At 48.0% G+C, this 21,425-nt stretch overlaps 1 protein-coding gene across 1 annotated transcript in view; it reads left to right on the forward strand.

Moving 5' to 3' along the window:
• Window positions 1–21,425, forward strand: part of LARGE1 (LARGE xylosyl- and glucuronyltransferase 1) — a 478,727-nt gene that overhangs the window by 87,836 nt on the left and 369,466 nt on the right. The window contains 1 exon segment of the mRNA XM_049115330.1: window positions 7,243–7,430. Within this exon segment, the coding sequence (XP_048971287.1) occupies window positions 7,243–7,430 (188 nt within the window).

A 21,425-nucleotide genomic window follows, 5' to 3' on the forward strand; every position in this document is an offset into this window, starting at 1 on the left:
TGGCATTTATTTTAAGAGCTGTGGGGAAACATCGAATAATTTCCAGTGTGATCTGAGTTAGGAGGTGACTGCACTAGGTACAATGTGAGACGATGGTGGCTTGGATTTATATAGTGGCAGTAAAACCGGAAAGAAGTGGGTGTTACCATTGGACAGAATACATGTTTTAGAGGTAAAAATGACAGGACTTGAGGATGGCCAGATTTGACAAGGTATGAGGGGTGAGTAAGGAATTGAGAATGGCTCCCAGGTATCTGGCTTGAGCTTTGATATAGATGATGGTGCTCTCTTAAGGAGGTGGAAAGCTCTGGAGAAGAGGAGATGAGGATGGGGGAAATTGGGAATGAGGTCTGAGGCACACCTGGAAGGGGAAGATGATTGTACATTTGAGTCTGGAGGTCGGAGGCCAAAGCTAGAGATACAAATGTGGGAGGCATCAGCCTGGAGTCCATCTCACAGGACACTGGAATGGGGCATCTCCCCTGGGGAGAGAAAACAAGGCAGATTCCACACTGCACCGTGGAACCCTCCTGGAGTCTGCCATTTGCCATTGGGAAAAGAAGAGGCTTGAGGAGAAAAGAAATGTTTGAAATAAACATCTCAGGTACTAAGAAAGTGAGTTTACTCACTTACCAGATCACTTACCAGAGATCCGTGGTAGCATCTCATAGCACTTGACTGCCCATTTGAAACCAGACGTGAGTAAATGGAACAAATCTGCCTGCTTGATAGTGCAGTTTCCTACCCCAACATCTGGCTTCCCAAGTACAGCGGTGGTGAACAAGTATGGTCGTGCTCATCGGAATGAGTGGATTTTTCCAGGCTAGTACGATTGGAGCGAAGGAGGGCCAAGAGGAGGGGTGCATGCTTGCAGGGGGAGGTTCTAAGAATGAATCATGGCCTTTATGCAGAATGAGAGAGAATATAAGGAAAATCTAGGCCTGGATGGGCAGTGATGAAGAAAGCTTGTGGATTGAGGTACCAGAGGACAGTGAAGAATTTGTGTAATGGCAGCCTGGGAAGTCTAATGCTGACGTTTGAGATTTGGGAGGTTGTGCTGGTTTTGGTGACACCACGTCGTAGAAGGTAAATTTGGTCCATGTGAAGTGGCAGATATTTTGAACTGACCGTTTCTATCATGGAATCGAGGTGGTGGGGGGAAGAGCTTGTGGGGGAAACTGAGGTCTTCAGAGAATGAGAGGAGTAACTAGGAGTTGCCAGATGACAGGGACAAGGATGGAGAGAATGATGGTGGGCCACAGAGGAACAGGGTGCTCCTAAGAGGGAGGGCCGGTAAGAGCTGGCAGACAGCTGGAAGCCAGGAGGACAGAGGCCCACTTCCCAGCCCCTCCGTATTTGTGGGAGAGGTAGGGGGAAGGGTTCTCCTTTGGGGAAAGCAGTGACCCTGAGACAGCTGTACTTTCACACAAGCATTGAGCTGGAATGGAGCCAAGGGAAGTTGAGGATAAAGAGGAATTTGCTGATGACCTAGTGAAAGTTCCCCAGGATTCCATAGCAGGGCTTGGGAGGAAGGTGTGGGCTGGCACTTGTCAGAGGGAGTAGTTTGCATAATGAATATCCAGGGAGGCTGCTGGCTGTCACTGACATATTCAGTCATTGATCCATTCAATAAATATTTCTTGATCTCCTCCTAAGTGCTAGATACTGTGCTAGCAACAAAGATAACAGCAGTGGCCAAAGTAGACAAAGTGCCTGCCCTTGAGGCCTTGTGCTCCGACTGGGGAGACAGCCCGGTCGTCACTTGTGTGTTCTTTTGCACAGAACTGATTTTCTCTTTTTTCAGGAAGCGCTGGAATTTGAGTCTCAGGGTTTCCAACAACTAAATCAGTGTCCTTAGCCTCTCTTGGTCTGCGAGGTGGGCATAATAATGCCTCGGTGGGAGGTGGTGGTGCCATTCAGTCATTCAAACGTATAAGAAGTGTCTCTGTTGGGAGGTCAGGATGGGTCATCAGAGCCACCTCTAGTCCACGAGATGCTTCTGTTTAGTTAGAAAAAGGCACTTTTCCTTCTAGAAACTTTCCCTCCATTTATCAGGGACCTGTAGATAATAGATAATCGACAAAGTCCAGGGATGCGTGGGGGGCTCAGTGGTTGAGCATCTGCCTTCAGCTCAGGTCTTGATCCCGGGGTCCTGGGATCCAGTCCCACATCGGGCTCCCCTCAGGGAGCCTGCTTCTCCCTCTGCCTGTGTCTCTGCCTCACTCTGTGTCTCTCATGAATAAACAAATAAAATCTTTTTTTTAAAAAAAAAAGATAATCAAAGTCCAGGATGTGATGGATTCCCTAGGGCCCTGGAAGCCCCTGCAGGGGTGAGGTGAGGGAGGGGGTTCAGTTGGAGCAGTGGGAGGCCAGCCTCATTTATAAATAACCTGTTAGTTACTCATTGTTTTAGTGGAACTGGCCTCTCAAACTGCGATGTGCACTCACATCCCTTGCGCTCTTGTTAAAATACAGATTTCAATCCATGGAGCTGGAGGTAGTGGGGGGGGGGGGGGGAGGGGGGACCGGACAGACTGCATTTCTGGCAAGATAGGACCCGCCACCAGCCACTGCCTCTGCTGGTGGTTCAGGGACCACATTGTGGATGAATATGGCAAAGTATATAAAGTGTCATCTTACTGCTAGTCTCAGGCAGAGGCTTCAAACAAACACTACAGGGCCTGGATCCTTTGCCCTTGAGGGGTTTTGGTGTAGTGAAGAGAGATTAATGCCAGGAAATGATTAGAAGACAGTGATGTGATCAGGAATGTGCTCCTGACAGGCTTTGGAGTTTAGAACAAAGGGAGGGAGCCTCTCCAGGTCTGGACTTGCAGGGAGATGTTCCATGGAAGCAGCAAGAACTTGAAATTCCTCCAGAGGTCCTGCAGAAGTCCTGCAGAGGAGGAGAGACTGGCAGGATATTGCAGCTCTGTGAGAGGCTTGGGTGAAGGCATGAGGTGGGGATATAACACTCGCCCTAGTACAGATAATGATAGAACAAAGCTAATGTCTCTGAAGGGTCCGTCTGCTGTAGGACCTGTACTAGGAGCTCAGGGAGGGCCAGCCCTGTGCCCTCTCAGGAACTGGGACAGCATCTTGCAAGAAAGGTTCACTTGGGACTCAGACAACAATATGGAACCAGCGGGATTCACCCAATCTTATAGTTACAGTCGGTGACCTGAATTTGTTACCTGCCCATTGGATCAGTTTGGGCTCCTGAGTGATTGTGAATAGTTTTGGCCATTGGGTTCCTTAGACTTTCTGTTTGCTTCTTTTAGAGATTACTTAGATTGTTCATTCCCTCTTCATGTGCAGTATTTTTAGGGAACTCACACATCTTGAACACCTGTGAAAATTCATTTCTAATGATGCTGATTAAAAGACAACCCCTCGGGGCAACTGGCTGGCCGGCCCAGTTGGTAGAGCACGTGACTCTTGATCTCGGGGTTGTGAGTTCAGTCCCTACATTGGGCGTAGGAGCCTACTTAAAAATAAATAAATAAATAAAAGATAACCTCCAGTGTTGATCAGATCTGTATTTGGAATGTGAGCTTCTGATAGTCTTTCAAGTGGTAGCCAGCCATCCCTGGAGGCTGTATTCCCAGTGAGGATCCTATAGATCTTAAATCACCACACCTTGCACACAAAGTAAAACTAACATGTATATTCTTCGCTGTCCGCACTCAGGTCTTTTGAAAATCACATGCAATATAACAAGACGTGGCAAGTTTTAAAATATTTTTAAGTTATAAAAACACGTATTTTTTTTGGATAAAATTTGGGAAAAATACGTATTCATATATGTTTAAATTATCCACATCCTCTACTCACAGATAGCCTATAAGTTTTATGCCTTTTTTCATATATATAGTTATATAGGTATTTATACACATGTATGCAATGTTACATTTTACTTTCAGCTATGAATGCTGCTTTTGTGGCTTTAATAGATCATAATTTTTCTTGCTCAGGCGCAATGGTTTGCATACGTGTGAATTTCACTGGTTAAGACGGATGGGAGAAGACAGTAACAGATGTTTAGGAGGAGAAATTGACCAGTTTGGCCAAGGGATTGGGTGTTGGGTTTGAGGCAGGGACATTTTTGAGGTGACTGTTGGTGCCACCTTTTTTCCAAGGAATCTGTCTCTCTCTGAGCAGGCAAAAGCAGGTTCCAGGCTGGTTTTCTCCCAATAATCCATCAACATTTGCACGTGTGTGGGAGGTAATTTCCAGCCCACCCTTGGTTCCTTCCTTCCTTCCTTCTTGTGTTGATTCCTGTATTGACTTCCTGGAGTAACTTCTGATATAAATTGAGATTTTTCTTTAAAATGTGTTTTTAGTGCATAGAGGTGTCATTTAAAAGTCAAATCCATGAAGGAATATTTTTTACCTGCTGGGTTTAATTTCAGATGCCAGTGTTATCATAAAATGCAAACCACCCTAGACTGTTTTAAAACTTTGGGACAAATTGTGCCTGTTGAAATTAACTTTTGCAGATGGAGCGAGGAGAGGAGGAAAATAAGTGTTTTAAAGAGTTTTTAAAAAATGCTTTTAAATATTAATGTTGCTTGAGTTCAACTCTGTATATATTCCTATATTCCTCTGAAGTCCAAATTCACCTATAACTTTCCAGTTTTTGTTGTGTCCATTGTACTTTTTTTTTTCTTTGAATGATAGCAAACAGTGGTGATATATTTAACCCTGGAAAGAAAATAATCAGAAGATTCAGTATAAAGGATTGAGGTTAGATGAGAAGGAAAATGATCCCTGGCAAAGGTAGTTAGAATCAATCAGTTCCTTAGGGAGAGGAGAGCCTGAGGTGTCTCTGCCTTAGGTACATGTAACCTTTGGCCAGTTGACCTTTCTAGGCCTGTTTCTCATCCATTAAAGGAGGTTGAAAACTAGTTCCTATCTCATAGGTTATTTTGAGAATTAAACAGAAGGCACAGAAAAGATCTTGAGACATGATCTGTGTTGCTTACTGCTAGTTGTCATTGCTACTATTATTATAAGGGCCATTCTTTAAAAAGATTTTATTTATTTATTTGGGAGAGAGCACAAGCAGGGGGAGGGGTGGAGGGAGAAGGAGGAGCAGGCTCGCCAGCTGAGCAGGGAGCCTGACAATGGGACTCGACCCAAGGACCCCAAGGACCCTGAGATCGTGACCTGAGCTGAAAGCAGATGCCTAACTGAGCCCCCCAGGTGCCCCTCTAAGGGCCCTTTTAACATGATGGTATCTCCTAAAGGAGATTTGAGGAGGGTGCTTCAGGTTGAGATCACCCATTTGGCAGTGACAGCCAGTGCATACTTGTTGGGATCTGTTTTCTCAAGAAGTGGCTGCTCTTTGGCTCTCAGGAAGAGGTGGGGCCCCCTGCCATGTGCTCCATCCATCTTTGCTCAACACTTATTCAAGAGCTCTCTCATTTAAGACTCCAACAGAGAGGGCATTGCTTCAAGAGGAGGGAAATGAAGCTTACCCAGTGATGGGGGGTTGCCAGTGCCATGGCTAGTCACGTGTGGAACTGGATTTGAATCCAGAGCTAACTGCATAGCCTCTTGTCCCCAACAAGTTTTTCCTGTGAGATTGGCCAGTGTCGGAGCGATCCTCATTCATAGTGATTCACAGAGTTTGTGTGGAGGGTTTGTTGCCCATGCTTCAGAATGAAAACTTTCCATGGGGGACTTTTTTTTTCAAATCCACATTCTTTGAAGCGATTTTGATGTTTTGGTTTTACCTTGTAGTCTATACCTTCCAGCCCTGTAGTCATTCATCTGTTTCAGAGGAGGGCCATTTAGAAAATCGTGTCAGGGTGGGTATAGAAGAAAGCCTGGTGTTGACAGTTGAGATTGGCTCCATTAGGTGTTCATTGCTAGCAACTTGCTGAACACAGACTCCTGAAGCTGGGGAGGACCGCTTTTGGTTAGAATCTGATTCCATTTATTCGTTCAGCAGACAGTGATTACCTAGCCTGCAGGTGACAGCAGGATGCTCAGGCTTAGGGAAAGCAAGGTGAGTGGACAGGGTGTCGCTCTCTTGGGAACTGCAAGGCTGATGGGGAGGGCAGACATTCAAGACCAAGACCACATCATGTGGGGTTTAAGGCTCATGGCAGAGGGAAGGACATAGTGTGGGAATACCCAAGGGGACACCCACACCAGCTTTTTCATGGACGTCTGTTCTTTGGGGCTGGGAAGCCTGCCGTGGCTGGTTCTGCTCTGGGAGGCTCCCAACACGGGGACTCCTCGCTCCTTCTGCAGCCAGTGTGACATCAGTGCAAGGAGAGAGGTGGAGACAGATGGCATGGCCTCTTGGTTTATAAATTCCTCTATAAGGCACATGACTTGCAGTCAGATATGCAGGTGAGGGGTCATGGCCTGTACTCTGCGTTGACCTTCTCCCTCTTCTTTGAACATGTCTCAGCAAGTCTGTGTAACCTGAGGCCTGGCTTTCTGCAGGCCTGTAACGGGTTATCTGTGTTCCTCTGCTTTTTCTGCACGTTTTAATCATTTCCGTGCTTTTCTGGACATCTTTTTCCGTTTTGAAGGCAGAAGCGATTAAGATAGTCCCTGGTGAGTGTATTCAGGTCATGAGCTGTGATGGGGATGTGGTCCCCTGCAGATGGTGTTGTGGCTGGTTTGGTGTCCTCTCCTCTGAGTGTGCAGACCCTCAGCTGTCAGTGCCTTGCACAGCTCTCCATCCCCCTCGTCTGGGACTTGGGAACTGTTCTGCTACCTCGACTGCACATGGGTTAGCCGGCGACTTCATCTGTTGTTCCTCTAAGGTCCATGCCTGTCTCATTCGTTGCAGTCTTGGAGCTCCTGTGCATGTTTCATTTCGGCCTCTCTTGTTAGACTATGTCTCCCAAGCAACCTGTGTTCTGGTCGTTTTTGGAAATGTGGCACCTGGTCAGTGCTTGGTATCTACAAGGTGCCAACTAAGTGCATTGTTAGTAAGTATGTTAGTTCAGGCTTTCGGCTAATCTGTACTGTAAAATACGTGTGTGTGCGTGCACAAGGGAAGGAGGGAGTCATAGTTTTTAATCATCTTTTATTTATTTACATTTTAAAGAGCTGTCTCTGTTTTGAGAGACTGGAAGACTGCAGAATTGTCTCTGGGATGGAAGGTTAGCAAGAAGTCATGCACAAGCCACATTTCAGGATCTCGGGGCTATCGCTCCTCTGCAATTTGTATCCATCTACAGTGCTGAGAACTCAGCCCTTCCTCTCTGCTCTTCCTTTCAGAAAGTATTATGAAGGAGGCCGAGGACCCCGTGCTCCGGGCAGAGAAGCGGCGCTGGGATTAGGGGTTGCCACTTCTGAGAGGATGCTGGGAATCTGCAGAGGGAGACGGAAATTCCTGGCAGCCTCACTGACTGTTCTCTGCATCCCAGCCATCACCTGGCTTTACCTGTTTGCCGGGAGCTTTGAAGGTAAGAAGGTGGCTTCCTTACAGGGAGAGGGGAGGAGGGAAGCAAAAGGCCCCTGGCTCTCCCAGAGTCCTGGGAAGCCCCTCCAGGCTGTCCAGTCCCAAGCTGTCACTTCATGGAGCAGGAGGCACATGGGCAAGGGGCCAGACTTGCCCAGGTTTACACGGGCAGCAGGACCGGGTCCGGAGTGAGGAGGACAAAATAAAAGCAAAAGCAAAATGAAGTGCACCTGAATGCAGTGACATGGTTGGGGGGCGGGGGGTGGGGAGTGACACAAGTGTCAGAAACCAGCTCTTGGAGTTGATCATTGTGTCCATAGGGGGTGAAAGGTTTGGGCCCTGGAGGGATGACGTAACTACTCATGGAGCCAGATGTTTCATTCATTCTTCGGTCTGTTCATTTATTCACACATTTCACATGTTGTTGTTACTGCTGCTGCTGCTCGTGTTGAGCATCCGTGCTGACCAGGTGCTGGGGAGGCGGCGATCACAGGTCTGGACGTGCGCAGTGCGGTGGAGACGCGCTGGTCCGGGCCTGGCCAGCCCAGCGCGCTGTGGGAGGCGGCTGTGGGAGCTGTCAGGCCTGCCGGCCGTACGACGCGATCGGTCACACTGGCCGAGGAGACGAGTGCCGCAGAAGAGCTGCCCTCCCCAAACAAATAAAAACAAACGCCAATCCCTGTCACTTTCCAGAAATCAGTAGAGAAGACAAACCCCGCCGTTCCTGCAGCCAGCAGTTCCGAGTGCAGCGCGGCGTTGGGCTGTCAGAGGTGGTTTCCTGAGCTTCAGGGGGGAGGGGATGGCACCATCGAGGAGGACCCTTCCTTTATACTTAGCGGTTGAGTTCCAAAAACATCTCAGGTGAAAATCTGTCTCAAGGAAGTCACTGGTGTGTTTTCTTTTCCTTCCGAGATTTTATTTATTCAATTTGGAGGGGGGGGAGTGAAAGGAGGGGCAGAGGGGGAGGGAGAGGGACAAGCAGACTCCATGCTGAGTGTGGAGCCTGACATGGGGCTCGATGCCACAACCCTGAAACCATGACCTGAGCTGAAATCAAGAGTCGGATGCTCAACCGACTGAACCACCCAGGCGCCCCTACCCTCTTTATTTTCAAAGATTTTATTCATTTTTAGAGGAAAGAGTCACTATTGTGTGTTTAAACATTTCCTTTATACATGATTTTTATTGACACCTCAAGGCTGCCTTTTAATTAGGAGTTCCACCTCACTCTCTTGAGATTTACTCAACTGAATATGATCGAGGTGTCACCATGTGCCTGCAGTGCAGGGGAGGGCCCAGGGCCACACCCGTCCCTTCCCTGTCCCACTCGTCCCTGGACTGGAGCAGCTCCTGTCTGAGCAGCTCAATGGGGTAAATTATGCCACGGCAGTGGATGATTAGGTTTTGGCAAAGAGATCAGAGAGAGGAAGGGGAGTTGCTGTTGATCCTAGAAGAGACAGAAGGAAGCATTGTGCCAGGGATGTTGGAAGAGCTCTTGTAAAAGAAGGCTGAGAACACGCCGTGCTGGTCCAGGGTTAGTACATCAAAGTGCTGACTTTGCCAGTAAAACTGGACCCAGTAATGATACTTATAGTGTAATAATAATAATAACAACAGTAAAGGGGATGATTATATTTCAGGCATTTCTGCGGCCAGGTGTTATTGCAAGGATGTTGCACGTGTTGACTGTTTCTCCGTCATAACCCCTTGTAGTAGGTACAGAAGAGGAGGACAAGGCAGGAGTCCTTCAGTGATCTGTCCAGGGCCCCAGAGCCAGTCAGGATGGGCCTGGGTTATTGGACTTGAGATCTGGGGTTTCTAACTACAATACCATGGTGTAGATTGGGACTTCAGTGAGGTAGAAGACTTTGGCAAGGGGTTTGTCAAGGTGTCACCTGCCCTTTCTGAGTGCCTGCGAGGGAAATTGCAGAATTTTGATTTGCAGTCATTGTCGGAAACCCAACCCCAAATGATTTTGGCAATAAGGGAACTTAGGAGGTAACAAAACCAGTAAGTTCAAAGGTAGGGGGTGCTTTAGGCAGGGTCAGATCCAGGGGCTCAGGTGATATTTTTGCAGCTCAGTCTCCCTCCTTCCCTTTGCTCTACTTTTCTCTGCCTTGGTTTCTTTCAGGGCAGTTTTATGTACACAGAGGAAGCTTTAGCTTATAACTTAACCTCACCGGTGCCTGTAGAAAGAGTTTGTCCCCCTAATTCTGCAATATGCCTCTGATTAGATTGCCCCTGGTCAGTTGTGGTCCAGAGACCAATCACTGTGGTTGGGGGAGGCTGGTGAGGCCAGCTCTGTACCCTCTGCTTCATTTTCGTCATAGGGTAGAGAGGAGTTCCCTGACACATGTGGAGTCAGAATGGGGGAAGCGTGGCCCCCAAAGGTAAGTGGTGCAGTTTCCCAAAGAGGAGACTGGGAGTTGATCTGCGATATGGAGAATTCATAATCGGCTGTGCTTCGTGATAGGTTAATGTCAGCTGGAAGTCTACCTTCCAGCATCATGCTATCTGAGCCGGCCCTGGCTGATGGAGTGACGATGATCCTCAACTTTGAATGATTTTATTAGCCTGGCAGGTAGATGACGGGAAACAGGGAGGATTAAGGAAATAATACTCTGAGATGAACTGTGGAGACTGGTGTAGGTGCCCTGTTTATCAACATGATGCTTAATCATAAGCCCTCCCCTGGGGACTGAATCGCAAACTGCATTAAACAGGGGCTAGATGATGGGAGCACATTAACAAGCATTCTTGCTAGGATGACAAACATTACAGGTGTGTTTTATGGGTATCAATCTGTAGCTGGACCACAGCATTTATTTCTGGGTGTCACACTTTAAGAACAATCTAGACACATCAGCACATCAAGGAGAGTCTAGGTGAGTGACAGTGCCAATTCAAACCTTGTTACATACACAGTGGTGGAAGGAATGGGGGCTCTTTACCTTGGAGAAGCCGAAACTCCAGGTGTACATGATCAGCTTCAACAAGCAGTCAAGGGACTGTCACCCGAAAGAGAGATGGCCCCAGAATCTATGGAGGGACATGGCAGGGAGCCAGCTGTCAAGCTCATCATAGTAAAGGATCACTCTGTCCAAGGCTGGAGTGAGCTGCCCTGAGAGGCAGTAAAACACCTAATGTGAGAGCTGTGTACACGGGAGTGCGGTGAGTGGGTGGGCGGCAGCTCAGCATCAGGGGTACGTGGACAGGATGACCTGCCTGACCTATCCTGACCCAGAGATCCTGAGACTCTAGGAAAGACAGTCTTTACTGGGAGACAAAGGGTACCTCCTTGCAGCCCCTGCCAGTTTACAGCAGACATCAGTGCATTTCCAAAAGAGCCCATGGAGACATTCTTTTCTCTGTAGTTAAACATAACAACTTTGCAATCCATTTATTGACACCCTTGAGTTTTCTGTTTCAGTGCAGGTGGAGCCATAAATAAAGGACAGGGTTGCTGCCTGCATTCATGAAAATGCTATTTATACTTTATGCGAGTTTATTTATTTTCCAACCCTGTTTAATTTCAGTGGATCTCTTGGAGATACCGATGCCCTCAGCATAATGTTTTGGAGTTAAATGACACGCAAGAGCAAGATACATTGAGAGTGCACTAGAAGGGGGCGGAGAGTGGTCTCAGGCACCAAAACCAGCTGAGCCAGAGAAGCTGGGTGATTGGGAGTATGGTCACTGCTCTTTCTAGGCCTTCATCTCCTGCTGCATGAAATGACATAAAACTGAAGGTCACCTATGGGGGCTGTTGGGGCACTGACATTCTAGAACTTTCCTAAGCATCTGATGTGCATGAATTGGAAATGACCAGAATCTGCCCCAGTGAATGGGAAGTATGTCTGGAAGAGGGAATCGGCTTCCTGTGATTTGCTCCAGAGTGTGGATCCAGGATCAATGTTATGATCAGGATCAGAGTTATGGGAAGGCAGGTGTTGTTTTAATATAAGAAGGAACTTGTGTTGTAATAATTAGATTTGCCAGGTGTTGGAGGCCACCATCTGGGAAAGCAGTGATGAGATCCCCATTCTTAGAGCTGTTTGTCAAAGGCCAAGTGACTGTTGGTTCAGGATGCTACTCAGGGGATGGTTTTGCTGGTCCTTCATCTCCCTGCCACGGCCCCGTTCCTAAACCCTAATTCCTTTGTTTCTTCTCCAATCAGCCTTTCTTCCCATAGCATCTCAATGACCATTCCCAGCCACCCATCCTTCATGCTCAAAGCAGCATATCTTCGCTTCCTCCTTCTTTCCCTGCAGCCCATGCTTGCTACTTCCTGTTGAACCTGACTGTGGCCTCTTGTGGCCGCGTCTTTGCTTTCTGCCTCTCACCACTGAGTGGCCGTGACCCTGAACCAGCCAGTCATGCTCCTCCTGTGTGGCCATGACTGGTGCAACACCTGCCCTCCACCTCCCGGAGAGCAGCGGAGCCGGGCTCAGTCACTGTGCCACTCTGTCCCTCTTCTACTGCTCTGCCTCCATCCCCTAGCGTCCCCTCCCCAGCCTCCTGGACTCCCTTTGGGTGCGGTGCGCTGTCTGGTGGCCGCTGGCCTTCCCAGGTGCTGTTCTTTTTCCCTGGGACACCGCTACACTTCTTTGCTGGGCTGACTTCGACCCTTGGGGCTCAACTGAGCCTGATGGCACCTCACCTCTAGCTAGGTTGGCTTCCTCTGCTGCTGTCTCCAAACTCTATATACTGTCCTTTCTTCACACCTGCTTTACGTTTATTGTTTCTCCTAATCCGGTCTTCACAAGTGAGCACAAGCATCGGGAAGGAAGGGAGTGGTTCTGCTCCCCCTCCCATCCCTAGGGGAGCCAGGAGAACTGGTTGTTGAATGAGTGAATGAGTGAAGAATGCCCTCTTCTGGATTTGAGTGCTGACAATGCTCACCATTGCCTCCTGGGTTTTCTCCAGATTCCTGGTAGTGGTTTGGGGTCTTTCACAGGCACTTTTCCTTAGCCTCTGATTTCTGTCAGAGGCTAAGGCAGGCCTTACTTCTCACTCAGGCAGGCCCCCTTCTGTTTTCCTACTTCTGTATTTTTGCTCTTTGTTTCTTCTTCCCAGAATACGGTTCTCTGGTTTTGCACCACCCTTCCTCCCAGCCAGCATCTTCAGCGCCCATGTTCAGCGTGTGATCCCATGTGGAAGCTTCTGTGACGGCACTCATCAAGGGGTATTTTGCTTGTTTGGTGTCTTTCTAGTGCTTTCTTTTGAGTTTTGTGAGACAGGGGACTGTTTTACTCATCTTTACAGTTTCAGAGTCTGGGCATCACCCTTAGTGGGTCCTGAGTGTGAATGTAGACTGGGAAGGAGTCTGGATGTTGGAGGAAGCAGGAACCACTGGTCTCTTCTGGGGCTCTGAGTACCTGTGATTTTGAGACTATGGCTTAGAATATGGCTCCAGGAGCCTCACCTCCCTTCTGGATGTGATGTTAGTTGTGGGACTTGAGGAATTCTGCTTAAACACACATTTATTTGAATTTATTTTATTTTTTTAAAAAGATATTATTTATTTATAAGAGAGAAAGCAGGCGAGCAAGCAACGAGAGAGCCAGCACAGAGGGAGAGGGAGAAATCGGCTCCCCCCTGAGCAGAGAGCCTGATTCAGGACTGCATCCCAGGACCCTGGAGTCACGACCTGAGCTGAAGGCAGACACCTAACTGACTAAGCCACCCAGGCACTCATTTTTTTTTTTTTTAAGGTTTTATTTATTGAGGGGTGGGGGGAGGCACAGAGGGGGAGGGAGACTTCCCTATTGAGCAGTAAGTCTGACTCAGGGCTCAATCCCAGGACCTTGAGATCTGACCTGAGCCAAAGGCAAATGCTTAACTAACTGAGCCACCCAGGTGCCCCTGGTGTTTTGTTTTTTTTTTTTTAATATTTTATTTACTTATTTGAGAGGGAGTGAGAGAGAGTACAAGGAGTGGGGCAGGAGAGGCACTCCCCGCCGAGCAGGAAGCCTGATGTGAGGCTCCATCCCAGGACCCCAGGATCATGACCAAAGGCAGACACTTAACCAACTGAGCCACCCAGGCTCCCTGCTCCATTTGAATTTAGATCATGCTGATTATTTTCTTCCAGAGTCACCTGGGTATGTGAGTTTTACTTGCCGGGTGTGGTTCTTTCTCCTCTGCCCATCGAGGAGATGTTGTTCAGCTGTTACTGAATTCCCAGCATGTGGGAAAAGCATGCTTTTCAGCCATTCAGAAGATTGTTCACACATGCTGCCCTCTGATAATTTATAACCAGCTCCATGCAGACGCTTGGTCCAGAAGCTTTCTATGGTCAGGGAAGCAGGCCGATGCAGGTGTGCGTGTTATTTGACAGCACGTGTTCTTCGGAGGATGCAAAGTCCTGAACATTTAAAACCCATGTCATGGGCGGCCCTGGTGGTGCAGAGGTTTAGCGCTGCCTGCAGCCCGGGGTGTGATCCTGGAGACCTGGGATCGAGTCCCACATCGGGTTCCCTGCATGGAGCCTGCTTCTCCCTCTGCCTCTCTCTCTCTGTGTCTCAATAAATAAATAAAATCTTTAAAAAAAAATAAAACCCGTGTCATGAGCAGGCATAGGATATTGATTTTTGGACTGATTTCAGCCCGCACCCACGTTATTTAGTTCACTGTTCATGCCGTCCTTATCAACACAAATTCCTTCTGAAATGAACGGTTTCTTGGGGTCCTGACATTTGACTTGAAGAGTTGCAGTAAGAACCAAGGAGTTGTAAGTTGAACTTATTTTTGCCTTATGACTTTGGGGGATCAGGGGCACGGGAACCATGGATTAAAGGGAGCTGGTGATGGTGCTGGTGGGGTGTCTGTTATCCAAGCAGAGCTTATCCAGACATGACTGATTCCCCAGCCCCATGTCCACTTCCCTCAGCACAGGACTGTGATGGGATGTTGGTGAGTGTGCAGGGGGCTGGTGAATAATCTGCTCAAGGTTTCAGGATGCCCTGGGGCTAGGGTCTGTGGCAGTGGTGATGCGGCTAGGCCATCCTGCTTTCCTGCCAGTGGCCCAAACAGATCCCTTAATGAGGGTTTTACGGGGTGCAAGAACATGCGGTGCTGAATGAAATGGAAATGAAATGGAAAGCATAATATACTTACTGGCTGTCTTTAGTATGTCGGAAATGAGGGGCTTCCCTGCTTACTAGCTGTAAGCCTCCGAAGCAGGACTTGAGGGAGGCGGCGGTGGGTGGAGGTCATGCCGCAGACCCCGGGGCTGCACTCATCTGTGCTTCCTACCTTGGGCCCAAAAGCATCTCCTTAAGCTCTTAGACTCCGAGGGTAGTTGAAATCTGTCACAGCTGTGTTCAGCTGTGAGGTGGTTGCTAAGGTGACCTTTGCTTTTCTTGTGCCAGCTTTCGATCATCTAGCATTATCGGTAGTCCTGCTGGGGTGGAGCAAACAGCCCCTATGTGGCCTCAGTTGGCTGCGCCTCCTGCAGGAGCTTGTGGCTAGGACCTTTGTACCAGGTGTTAGGAAAAGCTGGTGTCTACTCATCAGCCACCTTGTATTAGTTTCCTGTGGCTGCAGTGACAGAGTCCCAGATGTTCAGTGCTGAAAGAACCACAAATGTATTGTCCTATGGTTCTGGAGGTCAAAAATCTACAGTCCAGTGTTGTTAGGCTAAAGCCAGATGTTGGCAGGGCTGGTTCCTTCTGGAGGCCGCCAGTGAGGATCCATCCCCTGGCTTTTCTCAAGTGCAGAAGTGTAGCTCCTTCAGATTACTATTTGACTCTGAGCTCTGCTGCTGGAAATTGTCACATCTCCTTCTCTGTCCTATCCTCTTAATAGGACCCTTGTGATGGATTCCAGTGCTCACCTGGATAGTCCAGAATGATCACTTCATCTTACAAGCCTTAATTTAACTATACCTGCAAAGTCCCTTCTGCTATGGAAGGTAACAGATTCACAGATTGTGGGGATTAGGACATGGACATATTTGGGGGTCATTATTTGGCTCTCCATATTGCTTGGTCCTATTCTCAGCATCCCCTCCATCTTGTGACTCTAGAGAGACAAAGGGGTGTTGTACCATCTCTTCTCTTTTTTAGATATCTTAATCCTGCTCGAGGAGTTAGGTGTTCTATAATTTTAATACATAGAAACATCGAGCAGGACTTACTGCTCATGAAAAAGGTATTGAATTCAGATGTGTTCAAACCATTTTAAACCATAATATTTTGTCTATAACAGATGTTTAACCAATAATGACAGTTCAGGTTTTTTTGAAAAGGACAGGAACTTCTGCTCTTTGGGGGTGCTGGTCTTAAAGTGATTTTAGTTATTTTTTTATTTCAAATGCCAATTTAACCAAAGAAGGGATCATTTCATTTAGAGAGGGCTGTTGACGGTCTCTTAATTTTAAGTAAAATATTTTGTATTGCTACTTTGGAATACGATTTGCTGTTATCACCTGAAGCTGAACATACTCCATGTCCCATCAGTTTCTGTCCCTAGTCATATGCCATAGAGAAAATGTACGTACGTGTGCTCAAAAAACACGTACAAGAATGTTCACAGCATTGTTTTTAATAGTGCCAAAGAGGAAAATACTGAAATATACACCCACAGTATAATAAACACAAGTAGTGGCATGGTTATATAGTGAAGTACTACAGAGCAATGAAAATCCTCACGGATACCGTTGAGCAGAAAAAGCAGACACAAAAGAGTATATGTACTGTTGGATTCCAATTGTATAAATAAAAAACCAGACAAAAGTTGATCTAGGTATAGAGACTGTGGCATGGCCAAAGGAAGACTTTGGGACACTGGTCATTAACTTGTTAACCTGTGATTATACAGGTGGGTTCACTTTATGAATATTCACATTTTCATTTTCACATTTTTCATCTGTAATTCACTTTTCTGCATGTGTTTTCTTATTTAAAAACAACTCTGTAGGGCAGCCCTGGTGGCTCAGCGGTTTAGCGCTGCCTTCAGCCCAGGGCACGATCCTGGAGACCAGGGATTGAGCTCCACGTCGGGCTCCCTGCATGGAGCCTGCTTCTCGCTCTGCCTGTGTTTCTGCCTCCTTCTCTCTCTGTGTCTGTCATGAATAAATAAATCTTTAAAAAAAAATAAAAACAACTCTACAACTCTTGATAGTTAACTGAATTTGAAGAGATTGTGTGGGGTTTGCATTCTTTTCAGATAAAAGAGGCATTTTATTAACCTTTGGGATTTACAAATCTATGTCATTGTTTAACTTTGAAATTCAAATACTTTTTAAGCATGAAACTTTTCTTTTGGGATATATACTTGACACTTCTATTTAACCACATTTCCTTTTTTCCCCTCCTGATCCACCTTACCATGTGGATACAGCCCCCACCTTCTGAGGGTCTGATCACAGCACTGATTTAAGATCTGAAATTGGCTCCTGAGACCTTAATTCTGAAAGCATGTTTTCATCACTTTGAGCCAAGATCAGTGTTCCTGTCGGAACTCTGTCAGTGACCAATTCCAATTAATATTAAAGTGATACTATTTCTTAATATGGATACCAAACCACATTGGATAAAAGCTCCCACTTGCATTAGTCATCTGACCTGCAGCGTTATAAAAACCCTTGTGCCTGGAAAAGAAAGACACTTCTTATTGTAAGCAGCATGAAAACATGGAAAGGGTATGTACTATTTAAGCCATAACCACAGTGGAAAGGACAGCAACTGCTATCACTTCGTTAGACAGAAATTGGCTGCATCTGGCCCGAAATTGTGTTGCGCTTGGCCAATGCGCTGCTTTTTACCATTGCTGACTTGATTATTGACCATTAACACTTGGGGAGATTGCACATAAAAATCATGATTTCTGGCCTTCCTTAACACCATGGAAAGATCTAGCAAACCAGAACCCCCTTCATCCTAGTGGCCACTGGCTGGAGCTGAGTCATCCCTTCACACGGTGCATGAACACTCCAGTTTGTCACAGTGACATCATTCCCGGCTGATCCCTGAGTCGCTCTGTGTGCTTGCTGTTTTCCGCAGACCCCAACTGAGAAGGAAGAGCTCCTGGTATTTTCTGATGTCACTCGTTGACCCTGGCTGGCTCAGTTAGACTTTGCGTTTGGACGGCTTGGCTTACTCTGTGCCATGTGCCGGGCTGGGGCTGTGACCTGCATTGTCTCCTGTCTCCCCACAAGCAGCATCATGCTCTGCCCATTTGACAGACAGAAGCCGAGGCTCAGGGTGTTGTGCTCCTTGGCCGAGGCCACCAGCTGGTAACTCGGGGAGCTGGCATTCGGACCCCGGCCTGGGCTGATAAGGCCCCCTCCTCCCACATACACTGCTCACTCTCAGTGACCTGCAGATATGGAAACATGTGGCAGAGGAGATTGTCAAGTCTGTACGCTCAGGTTTCAGTCAGGGCAAGGCAAAACCCTGTCTTGGTCGAGAAGACAGACCCTTTTCTGTGGCTAGTGGGATTCTGGTCAGCCAGTCTAAGCAGAGAATTTGATTAGTCTTTTAATGCAGTTTGCATTTTTGCCTCTGCCATAGACGCCTGCAATTAAGAGCAGGAGGGCATTTTAGGATTCTTCCAGGCAGCCTTGCAACCTAAGCAGATAAAACCTTTGAAAACCACTTGAGGGCTTCATCCAGGGCGGGGACTGCTGGGGGAGGGGGGTGAACGTGTACCCGAGTGAGCAGGGTGACAGTAGACCTGGTCCTTGACATCACTGCAGGTCTATTTCTCCCCCATGGAAAGGGGTGCATGGTTGCAGCTCCTGCGTGTTATGAAGGCTCAACATGGTCCTGCTACAGAGCATGGTTGTTTAGGACGGGTTCGTTTTCTTCCCCTTCTGTTTTCCTGGCGTGTTGGAAGGCTATCCTGGGAGAGATGCAAACGATCACCCACTTGGTCTTAACTAGGCCTGCGGAGGCCACTGATGTCTAGAGAACTGTCCAGACTAAGTTCAACGCCTCAGCCGGCGGTGCAGTTGGAACCATCGCTCAGTCTGTAGCACCACAGGACTCGCTACCCGCCTCTTCATATCCCTTTTAGAAAAGACAAAAGAGGAAGGTCACACTTGTTCATTTTTGTCAATGTGCTTTCTCGCACATCGGCAGCACTCCCTGTCTGTGTTGGGGGCAGGGGATGGGGACACGACCTACACCTGTGGTCGTAAATGCACCTGCAGCTGCTGGTGGATCCAGGGTCCATGTTTGCAGAAATGAAGCCGTTTCACATGGGTGTCCTATAGTGAGAACATGGAAGAGTAACAGGAAAGGACCATCCTCTGATTCCACGTTGAATCACCTCTATAATAAGATTTGTCTTCTAGGGGCTGTAGCTGAGTCATTACCCCTGGCTCTAATTCCCAAATCTCCCCTTAAATGCTGTGTGTCCTCAGCTGAGGAATCTAACCTCTCTGAGCCCAAATTGCTGCCTCTAAAATTGGGGTGCTGCTCCCTGTTTTACAGGGCTTTTGTACAGGTGAGAAGGAGTCCATTGTGCCTAATGCAGAGTAGACTCACAGAGTCGTTTGTGTTCAGCTGTGTTTTATATGCTGACTGTGCTCTCTGAAGCAAAAATCACTTAAGGACTCACTGGAATCAAATGTTTAAGGCTGTGGTGTTAGGCAGTCTGGCACTATCAGGTTCCTTCTTATCTTTCCAGGGGGGACCCTCCTCCGATAATGAGGATTTGTCAGTTTTGCTCCAGCAGAGGGCACTCCACGCCCCATCTCCTGCCTACCCGTGAATTATGCTGGAGCAGGTGTGGGGCATTGAAACTTTGCTCTGATGTCCTGGGCAGGAGGCCTCTCCATGGCCCCAGTAGATAGCCATGATGATTCCGTAGCATGGTGCTGCTGAACAGAAGCTTTCTCACGTACATTTAAATAATCCTCCCACAACTCCAGTAGGGAAGGCGGTATTCTCAGAGATGAGGTAACTGGGCTTCACAGCCATTGGTGGATCATTCGAGGACATTGATTCATTCAACAGACACAGCCAGGCACTGTAATGCAACACTGGGGATCGGGCTTTCCATCCCAGGAGCCCATCCTCTTGTGGCCTGGAGCTCCCTTTCTGGTGGAAGGGGAGAAATGATTAAAGGGTAGCTTTCTGCTACCCTTTTTGCTCTGCTGAGTGGTAGCAAATGCTACAAAGAAAAAGAAAACATGGCGAGATGATGGTGAGCGTGTCAGGGGAGGGGTGGTTGGACAGTCCTTGGGTGATGTTTAAGCAGAGCCAGGTGGAGAGAGAGAGGAGGGACATTCCAGGCAGAAGGAACAGTGGGTGTGGAGAGTGCTTGACACCTCTCTAGAAGGGCAAGGAGAAATCCGGTGGGCTGGAGAGGGAGTGGGCTATGTCAGGAAGGTAGGTGGGGGCACCACATGAGGGTGGGCCTTGCAGCTCTGTACTCTGATTCCTTCATCATCCTCAGCAAGTTTATTCCTTGGTATCTCCCTTTGGCTGCTAACTTCGAGGAACCTTCGAGAGTGTTTCCTCCTCCTGCCTGGGAGCCAGGTCCCTTAGATCTCTGGTTTCAGAATGGCCAGATGAGCAGAATCACCTGGGGCATTTGTTTCATGTGTAGACTCCGGGCCTATCGTGGGGCACAGAGGAAAGACCAGTTCTAGGGCTCTGGCCCGGAAATAACCAAATGCGGTGCTACAGCCCCAGTGCCAGTGTTTTCAAGTATGTCGAGTGAGCCTTCTCTTCTGGGAAGTTTGACATGATTCTGGATCTTTATAAGTTCCCTTCTTACTATGGGTGGCGGATCTCAGCCCGTCTCCAAGGTTCATGGGCTCTAGGACTTGGATTTGGTAATGATCAGGTCGGTGATGACAGCATGGATTGAGTGCCTGCTGTTTATCTTCTGCAGAAGCCCAGCTTTATGCTTTATCTGTGACATTTAAGTCTTCGTCCTCACGCCGGGTTCCCCGGGGAGATAGTACCTTTGGGTAATACACTGTTTGTGCTTCTGTTCAGCCTCTAGTGTTGGATCACACTCCACTTCCCTCCTTTGCAGAGTTGCCACATAGATGAGAATAATGGTGCATGTTGCTCGGAAGAGTGCCTCGAGTGCTGGGTAACCTGTTCTTGTACTAGTATCCACCCTAATTTTGGCACCCTGCCCTCTGTCGTCATCTCCAAATCCTTAGTGTTTGGCACAGTCCCTGGTGTACAGTCGTTGCCCTGCAAGTGTTAAAGTGCCTACACTGGATAGTTCTAGCTCCTGTTTATGGAGGATTTATATGGGTTCTTTACTCATAGTAACTCCTCTGTTTCTCAAAACCAAGAAAGTAAGTACCGCCAACCATCCCATTTTATAGATGGGGAAACAGAGGCACAGGAGCGCTCAGGAGTGTGCTCGAGGCGTGAGAGCTAAGGCGGAGCCCGGGCAGTCGGTGTTTGCCACGGTCTCTCCAAGGTTCCATTTGCCTCTTCCACGGATGTGATTGTAGATCTTTCTCTCTTCTGTCTTAAGTTCCCTCCTTCCAGCTTCATTCTCCGTGGAGACTGGGAAAAGCCAGTCAGTCATTCCCCTTGTACGAACAACCCTTCACATGTCCTTGGAAAGTGTCCTAGACCAAGACTTGGAAGGTGGTAGAGTGTCCAGGTGTGTTTACCTCTCTTTCTTTCCAAGCCCTGGATTTTCTTTGCCCACCCCTTGGGCATACCTGCCAGTGGCTTCTGCCTCAGTGGTGGTTGGATGCAGGCTTCAGGGACAGATAAGGGTCGGCCTGTTCTGAGCAGTAGAGCTAACTATTAGCCTGTGCTTTCCCCCACCCAGAAACCATGCCTGTGACTTAATGCTTCCCGGCATGCAGGGCCTGGCTCACTCCAGGGAGTTGGGTGGGGGGCAGGCTGGGCTCTGAAACTGTTCACATCCATCCAGAAGTGAACATAGGCAGTCCTATGGGAGCCGGTTCTGCGGTGGCAGTGAATGAGACAGGTCTGGGTAGAGCAGCGTCTCACCTACGGCTTGATTTCATGTTTTGGATAAATACTCCGAGGTGAGGGGCATGAAC

This window comes from Canis lupus, chromosome 10 (assembly GCF_003254725.2).
Source record: "Canis lupus dingo isolate Sandy chromosome 10, ASM325472v2, whole genome shotgun sequence".
Lineage (NCBI taxonomy): Eukaryota > Metazoa > Chordata > Mammalia > Carnivora > Canidae > Canis > Canis lupus.